At 33.1% G+C, this 11,625-nt stretch overlaps 1 protein-coding gene across 1 annotated transcript; it reads right to left on the bottom strand.

Annotated features, from left to right (window-relative positions):
* Positions 1-1,623: 1,623 nt before the first annotated feature.
* Positions 1,624-7,682, bottom strand: LOC107867410 (adenine phosphoribosyltransferase 4). The gene is made up of 6 exons (XM_016713641.2): positions 7,442-7,682; positions 7,149-7,259; positions 4,162-4,254; positions 3,204-3,353; positions 2,317-2,375; positions 1,624-1,906 (listed from the first exon to the last, which is right to left on the bottom strand). The coding sequence occupies exons 1-6, from the start codon at positions 7,521-7,523 to the stop codon at positions 1,853-1,855; spliced, it is 549 nt and encodes a 182-aa protein (XP_016569127.1). The 5' UTR covers positions 7,524-7,682; the 3' UTR covers positions 1,624-1,852.
* Positions 7,683-11,625: the final 3,943 nt, after the last annotated feature.

Here is an 11,625-nt window from a genome sequence, read left to right as displayed (position 1 = left end):
CAAAAATCTATTTGCATGTGATAAAATGTGTAAATATAAATCATCTAATAATTGATCAAATGATTAAAAATTACTTAAAAGACAAATATTATGGATTTATTTAGTTCATACAGTGTGGACATGCATGTGTTTTCCATTAAAATCTCTTTCTTAAGCCATCGAATGTGAATTCTTCTAATTTTTGGTTACTCATAAGATAAGATACTTTGAGTCAATTACTCGTAATATATTATTCTTTGAGTTAGTTATCAACGAAGTAGAGAAGCAAGATGTGAGATGTTAGCTTCTCTTTTATCTTTGCTTTTTTTCCAATATGATGTTAACTGCCTTTATAATTATTACACATAGTTGAACACTATGCTACAATAGCTCAGTTGATTGACGGCCTTTGTCCTTCAGATGAGACTGGAGGATCGAATCTCATTCCCCTCTTTTTCTCGTCAATTGAAAAATACAATAAACAAACTTCACTTCAAAAAGAAATTTTTTATAACGGGTTAAAACACTGATGGATCGTTTGGTGTGAGGATAAGTAATTTCTTGGATAAGTAATTTCGGAATAAAATAAAAGATCATTTTATCCCATGTTTGGTTGGAGGAATTAATCAATGATGGGATAACTTATCCCACCATTTGCACCATAGTGATGGGATAACTTATCCCATATACATGAAGGGATAAGTTATCCTGGATAATCCCGGGATAACTAATTCCGGTATTAGTTATCCCGGGATAATAATTCCAGGGATAAGTTATCCTGGATAATCCCGGGATAACTAATTCCGGTATTAGTTATCCCGGGATAATAATTCCCCAACCAAACGGCAGTGTTATTAATCTTTTCGGTATCGATGTATATATTCATTAAATACTTACCAATACGTAATATGTGTTGCGCCAGTTGCGCCTTGATCATAAGAGAGGCAGAAAATGAAAGCTACTACCTAAGTTGGGAATAGTCGTTTTCTCTCCTTCCTACTTTGACCAGTTTCCCAGTTTCTTGTTTGATTTTCAATATCTTAGAAATATAAAAATAAATGTAGGTGATATAAATTCCGAATTTGACTTATGTAATTGTTTATTAATTTTTAAAAGTTCAAGTTGTATATATTGTCACTATCGACACGTAAACTCAGTTACCTATAAAACCTGCGTACATCCTGCCCTCTTCATACTCCGGTTGTGAAAAATTACATTAGGTATGTTGCTCTACCTGCTGCAACTGGAAGATACGACATGATGGTGTTAAATATTTCTCCTATAATTTAAACATTTTTTTTTTTGTGTTAAAATATGCACTAGTCTTCACTTGTCAAAAGCATGCAACACAACCATTAGGGGGGAAACAATGGGTTGTAGGACTACCTAATCACAGCTTGCATTTGTCCTTTTTCCATTTGTTTCATTGTTTCGGAAACAGCCTCACAACCTTCTCAAAGATGAGGTAAGGTTTGCGTACACTACTACATTGTACCCTATACAGACCCCACTCGTGGGAAAACACCACCGGGCTTGTGGTGTTGTCGTTTCAAGATTCATCAATTGCCAAGATTCTAAAGCATATTGTTTAAAGAGAACCAAAAAAGTATCTCAGAAACAAACCAGAGGCTCTACTTCAAAGAATTGGAAGGGCTTGAATACGATGATAAATTTCCAATGAACCATATCCGTTCTGCATAAATTTTCTTTACTTTTAGCTCACGAATGAGTTCTCCAAATGACCAAAGGCCTTTCAAAATTCGCTACTCGTAGAAATCAGCAATGAATAAAGATAACACGGATAAGTTGGCCAATAGTAGCGCCCTCTAATGTACAGTTTGTCATACAAGAAAGATTAATTCATCTGCAGATACTACCGATACTCCACCAGCACATACAATGGCTTGCCATTCAGCTTCTCCTTACCCTGCAAAATGTACGAAGTCATCTCAAAGAACACAAGGCAGAAAACAATGACAAGCATAAGACAAAGATAGGCTTCTTTAGTTTCCAAGGAGGAAGTTACCATAACTTTGGTTCTCAATTTGTAACGGATAAAAGCAAAAAACAACTTCTACTAGAAAGATAGGTTTTGGTACTTAAGTTTAACTATTCACCAACTTCCCACGGAATGTGAAGAGACGGGCAGTTAGTTCACGAGTAATTCTGATCAATTCTATGCCAAGATCTTTCCTTAAAGAACTTTTGGCAACAAATTTTATGCCTAGTTACATGATCCCGAGTATTTCACATTGTAACCTGATGACCGAGCAAGTCCTATTTACAGTATCAACCATACAATGCAGATCAGAAGAGCGAAAAGAACAAAAGATGTACCTTTAACTCTGGTATTTCAATCACACACGCGCATTCAACCACTTCTGCGCCAGCACGCTCTGAAAAAGAACAATTTGACTCAACAAGTTGTAAGAGACTAATAAACATAAAAATTAGAGCACAAAAATTTGTTAATGCAAGGCATAGGGCATTGTTGCATGGGTTGATATGAATCCCGGAGAGTACTTTCATGAAAAGACAAACACATTAAATGATATCAAACCATCTACAGGGCACATGTGATTTGGCTGTTTGGGTTAACAGGCACAGAACAGCTAGTATATTTAAGAGAAAGCAGAGCCGTGGATGTCATAGTGTAGTTCTGCAGAAGCTCAGGAGAAATTATAATATTATAGAATGTTGCCTCCCTGTGTCAAAATCACTTATTCCTCAATGCTATCCCAACAGAAAATACAATCCAAATTCTGATACAAGTATTAAAGTCAGATATCAAATTTCTTAGTAATTTAAACTTATATTTCTACATGATGTTCTGACACATGCTATGAGATGAACCATCAACCACTTTCATGTTCTATGCCTCTCTTAAGGAATGCAGAACAAAAACTGACCACAAAGTTAACCTAGTCTCCTCCAAGCTATGATGCCATTATTTGATGCAAATTCAAGATCATAGCATAGCATGTTACTGTTATCTTAAGCCCCACCCCCCAATTAAGCAGCTGAAACTCCTTGTAGACCCTACTGAAAATTGCCTAGCGATATCTTGCTCTGGTGCTATTGCATAATCAGTTGCATATTCCGGAGCTGCGGAGCATATCTACGAATTGTTGTATTGTTCACATTCATTCAAATTAGCCAAATGCCATTGGAATTTTCCTGCACTAGAGTTCTATCCACATCAAGAGAATCATAAAAAGGTTTACCAAGTAAATTCATAGCTGCACAAAGAGTGCCACCAGTAGCAATCAGATCATCAACCACCAAAGCTCGCTCACCAGCTTCTACTGCTTCAATATGCATCTCAATACAATCACTTCCATATTCCAAGTCATACTCTTGTCTGAAAACTTTACCTGCAGTCATTTAAAATCACATAAAAAGTGAGAAACTGAGATAATAATTAGTGGTGTCAGAAGACTCGCACTCATACTGAACAAACATGATGAACAGTCTTCAGAAGCATTATTTAGTATATATGAGAGAGAGGACCGATGGGTTTTCTACAGTATTGCCTCACTAAAGTGGCATGCGTTTGGAATATATGATAGCTTTACGACAGTACATAAAAGAGAAGCTTAATGAACACTGCACAAGCTAGGGCTGTGGTCTGTTGGCAAGAGCATGACACATGATAGGGTTAGGCGAACGTCATGGATTTGGAACATGTCGCAGACAAATGCTTGGTATATCTGTAGGGATTGATAGACGAGGGGACGATTATCCACCGAGTTTCAAACCTTGCACCACTGGTCATCGGGGATTTCTCGGTTTCCATGAAATAAAAGAATAAACATCGCTTGGGCTGAATAGGGGAATCATATCTTTATTGGAAAAAGCAAGTTAAGGGATTTCAAGTAAAAATGTGTACAAAGTCAAAAGTGGAATTCTTTCTCCTCTTGCCCCCTAGATCAGACATCATATGAATCAAACATCAGGATTTAAATACTTCCATAGCAGAACCTGCGTCGAGTAACTTAATTTAAAGGGAAGAAAAACCAAATATCAATGTGTTTCCAGGAACTGATAGTTTCATAATAGTGTACTGATCAACGTGACTAACACACTTGGCCATCCAATGCAGCCTACTCATTTAAGTAAAAAGGCGCAAGCGACAAAAAGTATGATGATTCCAAAGAAAATTGTCACAGGATGAAAACGTACCTGGCAATTTCTTTGGTTTTCTCAAAGGGACAAATTTTGCCCCTATCGCCAAAGCAATTGGTGGACCAAATATAAATCCTCGAGCCTCTATTCCTAGAGATATTGAAACAATGAAGTTGAGATCAAGTCAGCTAAAAGATGATAAAGAAATAAATGTTTGCAAGTTACTCACCACAGCAGGATTGATTATAATAGTATGGGAATACAGCATGACAAAGGGCTACATCATTAGGTCACTCAAAAACAACATATTAAAAGAAATGCTTCAGATTGACGAATAGAAGCCCAGATGAAGGACACTATTCACTACATCTCAATAATATGACAAAAGCAATTACACATATGACCAAAGGAATAGTCTATGGGAATTGATTATTCAGAAAAAGATGTATAACATCTGAACAAGCACACTGAGCAAGTTGAGAATAAACAGCTAATAAACCTTTAACATAAGAAGTATAAAAGGTCATAACGCAGTCATATGACCCTTGCTAGTCGTTACCCATCTCCAAATCTGGTTTTCTTTTCCCCACATGCTGGATAGAGTTAAAGCACGTAAGATAACATCAGGACCTTACCAGCAAGACTCTCTTCAAAAACGAGGATTAAGCCACTAAAGAAACTTTTTGACATGCATTGTCCTTACAGTAATTTGCTTACTATATCCTTGGTGAGAAGAGAAAACCGTCGTATCATCTCTGTTCTATCTTCTCTAACCCCCTCACAGGATCCTACATACTTCAAACATTCCATAAGCTGTCTGCGCATATCATTTGATATTCACAGCTAGTACTTGCATAAATATGATAAACTTGTTAGCAGAAACTGCAAGAGGGGATGCTCGTGTAAGTTACGAGGCTCTTCGTGTCCATAGAACAAAAAGGTAAAGTCTTTATGTACCTTATACCTTCAGATATTTTCCTTGTTTATGTCAGCAAAATACCTATTCACATCCCTAGTCTATTTTAGAAACTACAACTTCTTTAATGCATATGCAGCCAAACCTGCAATTTTATAATGCTCAGATGCATGATTTAGACATATAGGAGCCTACTTTAACTATAATCCATCTCCCGTACTTCTTTCTTCTTTTTCCAAGGCACTATATTGCTCTGATTAGGACAGCAGCAGTTTTTACAAATTGCAGTTGCACTCCAGTATGTGAATCCACATGGAACTCCTGCTGAGTGCAGGCTAACTTGTTCCTATCTATTCAGTCTCTTTTAATCCTCTCTCTCATATGACCATACCAGACTAGGAAAAAAAAAAAGGAAGAATGAGGTTTAGTAGAGAGTCTTAATACATGCGGTGGCGAGAAAAAAACAGCAAATGTAGAAAGATCAAATGCCAGGTATCACCGTCTTCTCCATGTTAGAATGTAAATAAAGTTCCATTGTATCCACATGACGGAAGAAAATGGCAGGTGGAACCAGGAACATGCCAGAGTAGCGTAGGATTTCAGATGAGTAATAAATAGAAACAAATATAATTGCCCACACATAAGATCATCAGTTTGGACTACGACATCCTAGACATGGCTAGGCCCGACTTATAAATTTCAGGAACACATTGACATGGCTTCACCTAATAGCCTGATACACCAAGACCAAGTAGTGGGATATATGATGCAGCCAATGGTTGATAAAATCACAAAAACCACCCGATACTCATAAATTATCTAACAAAGTAAGTTTTATCTCTAATCGTTATAACTAAAGAAAAAGAAAAGGAAACGAACTATGGTGGAATGATAGACTACTTGCATATAGTAACAGTATGCTGCAATTAGGCGAATACACATAAAAGAAACTACAGCTTCATTGACTGAATTGACTGTCAACCTCAACCCTACCTTGAAGATACTATTTAAATAAAACCATCATGTTTGGTGAATTTCCTTGCATTTTGTTCACTAATCAGCATTCAGAAACCTATTAACTTGTCCAACAAGCCTGATATAACTTTATAGTCTCATAATCATTCCTCGGATTGCCGAGGATCTTTTGGAAACAGCCTCTCTACCTGACATGGTGGGGATAGGGTCTGCGCATGCTCAACCATCCCCAGACCCCAGTTGCGGGATTATACTAGATAATGTTGCTGTAGAATCATTCATCGGATATTTCATAAAAATCTTTTTGCAATACTAGCACAGGAAAAGGCAGGAAACATATGAAAAGGAAGGTTGTGAACAAGAAGCACACTACTCTTTTCCCATTTTATAAAGTTCATGAAAGTCCCAGGAAATCATAGTAAAGCTCAAAATACCCACCATACATCATGCACCAATCACAGTGAAAAGGACAAAGCAATATCTTTAGCCATAATTAATAGCACACAAAATAGAAAGTGTTATTGCCTCATCCATTCAACTAGGAGTGAATATCTCTGTACAACATAAAGGATGAAGAAAAAAGAACAGGAAACACCAAAAGCTTATGGGTCCGCACCCATATTTCACCAACGTTATTATCCATTACCAACCACCATCACCACCCCAAAATCCAAATGGGACTCCAGCACATGCCTCCATTGAAAACTCCAAATGATTGATATTCCTTCTTTCACACAAAGTCATCAATAACATTAACCACTAAGTTACCTTTTCATAGTTAAATAACTCAATTACTCAGTACTAAAATGACTTCAATAAAGAAACATTATACAGTAACTACCACATTGCCCACAAAAATTATTCCAAAAGCCCCCACAACACTGTTAACACCCACCACCTCCCTCCCCCACCCCCAAACCCCTCCAGACACAAACAAGAACATCTAAAAAAGAAAACTTTACAAAAGACAAGATACATACACATATCAATACATATATTACAAGTTCTTGAGTTATATGGGGACCACAACAAATGCAAATAGTACTATATAATATAACAAAAGGATGGGTCTTTTTATTTTTCTTTCTACTATTATAATCCCATTTTCCAAGTTGTTGGAAACAATCTGCAGCTAAGAATGCGGAGTGCTTACCAGCAACAACTGAGATGTTTTTCCCTTTGTATCTCTCCACAAACAAATCAATTGTATCTTTAAACGCTTTTGGATCCAATAATAGAGTAGTAATATCTTGGAACATTATCCCTGCACAATTTTTTTTTTCAAAAAAAAAAGAAAAAGAAAATTACTAACATACAACCTTAAACAACACCAAAATCAAAACTTTATCTTAAATACAACCTTAAACTTCATTTTGACCACCCTTCACTGGAATATCCAGGTTCAGTTAACAAACATTAAGGAAAAGAAAAAGATAGAGAAAATACCTGGTTTGGGAAAATGAGGGACAACACGAATACTTGACTGTATAGCATGGATACGTGGATCTTGATCTTTGCAAGTTGACATTGTACTCTTTTGGGTACAAATAAATTGAATAAAGAAAATGAAATAATTTTTTTTGGGGGGGGTTTTGAGGGCTGTATATAAGATTTTTGAGTTTTGGCAGAAAAAAGTAACAGTGAAAGTGAAGTGAAGTAAGAGGAGGACAAGGGAGGGGAATGAGCAAAGAGAAAGGGGGGTATTTATAGGAAAGTGGCTTTTCAGTTCTTTTGGGGGGTTAAAAGTAGGATTGCGCCAAAAACAAATCCATCAATAAATCGAACCGATAAAAATATTATTAGATTATTGATATTAGGTTATTGAGTTAACAATTTTTTATTAGTTTTATAAAAAAATTATTGGGTAAACGATTCGGCATCGATTTTAGCTTATTGGATTATCGGTTAAACCGATAACCTAATAAGGATACACTAAGTTATTGTTTTATCCTTATTTATGTTATATATTTAAATCTCTCTCTTTATCTATCTCTCTATATATAGAGATAGATAAATATGTGTATGTATATAGATTATATGCACTACAAATTCATAATTCAGTAATTCACAAAGTATTAACCTATTTAGGCCAACAAAGGCACAATATAAAGTTCGGCTATTATCGTAATAAAAAACTTGAAGCATTTATAACTTCCAACAATTAGGCTTCAATTTTTTTCGTAACTAACATTCTATTGAAGTTTGAAGATTCTTGTAAACTAAAATGCATTGCGTAGGTTTTGGCGGTAATTAAGATTTCATTTTTTTTTATGTTAGTTGTTACTATTTCTATTTTATAAGTATTTTCTTATTGGTTAAATCGAAAATCGAACCGTTAAGGACCAAAAAACAATAAATCGAAACCGATAAGAAAATATTTTATTGGTTGGTTATTGCTTTTACATATTTAAAAATCGAAAACCGATAAACCGAATCAAAAACACGTAAAATCAAATCGAACCAACCGATGCACACCCTTAGTTAAAAGAGTGAAATAATAAAGTTTGGGTCCTTTTCTTCTTGGGAGTGTAAAAGTATTTTCGAACTATTCAAAATAGATTAACTACCCGTTTGATCATAAGAAATTTTTTATATCTTTTTTTCAAAAAAATTATAAAATCAAAGTATTTGGTGGTGAGAATTTCAAATTTAATTTTGAATTGTTTTTGAAAAATGAATTTTTTTTTTTCAACTCCAATTTGAACTTTATTTATTGTTACAAATAACCTCGTTTTTTTATTTTTTTTATAAAAACATCATATTAAGTAGTTGTTTGGCCATGAAAAATAAAATTTTCTGGAGTTGGAGTTGAAATTGTGTTTGGTCATGTCTTTTTTGAATTTTTATTTTGACTTTTGAATTTTTTTTTTTAAATATGATATTATGTCCCAACTTTTACAAACTATCAAAATCACCCAACTAAAATTTACCTATTAACGGAAAAAGAACACAGCTAGCCACTTTTATAAAAATAATTACATATATATGACCATATTTAATGAATTTCAATTATAACGTATATAATATTTACATTAATAGTCGTTTTCTCATATTTGAAAATTTTAAATATGAATGTTATATTAACATATCACTACTTCCTATATATTAGTAGTAAAAATTAGGGGTAATATAGTAAAATCATGATTGAAGCTGCTGAAGCAGGTATATCGTTCACAAGCTGCCTGCTTCAGCAGCTTGTTGTCACTTATATATTTGTAGTAGATCATCTTAAATGATGATAACTATATGGTTTAAATATATCAAAAACTTCAATATTATAGTACTATTTATTTTTTTTAAATGACCAAGGTTCAAACTTGTGAGTAATAACATAGTGACGATTGAAGTGTCCCAATTGAAAACTTTGACACCACAATAATGATTATATTATTTGATTTGATTACAAGTGTGTAAATTTACTTCTTAAGTAAACGAAGTTTAAGTTCTAATTTAATAATTAAGAATTTATTTGTCTTTCAAAGTAAAATTTCAACTATTATTCAATATCATTCAATGTGGGTTGAAATTTGATTTAGTAGACTTTGACCGAAGGATTTAATAGTCTAATTTCAAATGTAGATTTTAAATCAATATTTATTTATGAAATTTTCGTAAAATTTTAATTCTATATTTCAAATTCTCAAATCCTATTTTACCAATAAAAAATTAGAAAGGAAAGACCTTATATTAGTATAATTTTGATTCTTGATTTTACGCAGGGAAAAAGCTACAGTACTATATGGAGGTTTGACTGAACTCATTAGCTTTTATATAGAATTTGTATGAATATTAGAAAATTCAAGAAATATATATAAATATTAAAATTTGCCCCCCCCCCCCCCCCGACCTAAGTAATCTACCGGCGAAGTGGTTAAGGGGCGACATGAAAAACTCGTCGCTTCTAGGTTGTGGGTTCTCGAACCCATCTCTATCCATGAATTTTCACCTTCCCCCCCTCCCCCCCCCCCCCCAAATAATCCTCGAACAGACTTTCATTTTCATGTTTCCTTCTTTCTCTCCTATATCATCTATATGCAGATTTCTAATTTCTTTGTTAAAAAACATAAGATAAATAATTAAAAAGAAGATTTTTGAAAAGAAAAATGTTTAAAAGAAATAAAAATGTAAAGTTACCGATTAGAAAATCCAAATCGTTTTTTATTAAAAAAGATTATTTGAGTTTTTTTTTTTTTTTTGACAACTACAAAAGTCTTTGTAACTTGTGTTCACTCTATGTCGGAATTCCAACCTTGTGATTGCTACATACAAGGAGAGCTTTTCATTTTTCTCTTCTCTCTTTTCAATTTGTTTATCTATCATAATGTATGCAATAATATTATTAATAATTGAAATTTAAGCTTTTATTCTAGGTTGTTATGCATTGTCTTTTTCTATTAATCTACATAGTTTATTAAAAATGACTTGCTAAGCAAAAACAATCATGAATTTTTTATAATTGTACGGTTTGTTATGCAGAGGATGAAATATTTGAAAATGCACCTAATAATACAATCATTGATCGTTTTTAAAATATGATAAGTCATCGAGTATACTTGGAATGATAACGTTTTACTTATACAGTGTCTTTCTTAGAAAAATATATATCAGGGTATCTTTACTCGTTCATTAATTTAGCTTATTATGTATAAACTTGAGGTTATTGTCCTGTCTTAAAACTTAGAAACCCCAAATTTCAAATCCTGACTCCATCGATGTTTTTACGTGTAACTAGAATTAATGTGGGTTTGACGAAATTTTATGAAAGATCTCATTTCGCTTTTTAAGTAACCCCCAGCTTGTCCATTTTAGTAGCTGTCTTCTCCATTTATGAAGTTGTCTATGAAAAAATAGTATGTATCCTGCATATATTTCTTTTTATCACGACATCGTTTTATATCTTGATTACTATAGTGAATATTATCATAAACAACACATAATATAATATAAAAAATCAATTTAAAAAATGAGATCGTTACTATGAATATAAAAATAATTGTCATAAAGTATTAAATTAACAATAAAATATAAAGTGGATAATGGATAGTATAAATATTTTTCTACTCGGAAAAAATGGGAACTTGGGAAGCCATTCTCCACCTAATTAAACTGTAGTTTTTTACTAATGGGTCACTTAACTTTTTCGTTTTTTCTAATTAAAAAAAATAGCTAATAGATTAGAAAATTTTTAATTGTACCATTACGATTAGAGGTGTACGTAGGTTGAGTTGTTTCGGTTTTTATTTAAAAGAAAAAACAAATCAGTTATATCGGTTTATTAAAATTCTAAATTAAATCAAATCAACATAAAATTATTTTTTTCGGTTTAGGTTTTAGATGGTTTTTTCAATTTTTTTCATTTTTTTTTTTATAATTTTTAGTTTTTACAATTATATTGTGATCGAAGATTAGATCAAATATACGCAGGTTTAGAATGGAATTTAAATAAATTTACTAAACCAAAAATTTTTACACCAGACTCTCATCTATTATATACTACAAGTAAAGGAGAAACTTCTGTAAGATTTACAAATTATAACTACACAACCAAAAGAAATTTCGACGACGATGAAACAGAAAGTAATGTAGAAACAGAAAGCGAATTTATGAATATAGAAGTTTTACAGGAAGGA

The sequence above is a fragment of the Capsicum annuum genome, chromosome 1, assembly GCF_002878395.1.
Source record: "Capsicum annuum cultivar UCD-10X-F1 chromosome 1, UCD10Xv1.1, whole genome shotgun sequence".
NCBI classification, from domain to species: domain Eukaryota; kingdom Viridiplantae; phylum Streptophyta; class Magnoliopsida; order Solanales; family Solanaceae; genus Capsicum; species Capsicum annuum.
The sequence above is the reverse complement of the archived record's forward strand: the minus strand, read 5'-3'. Positions and strand labels throughout refer to the sequence as shown.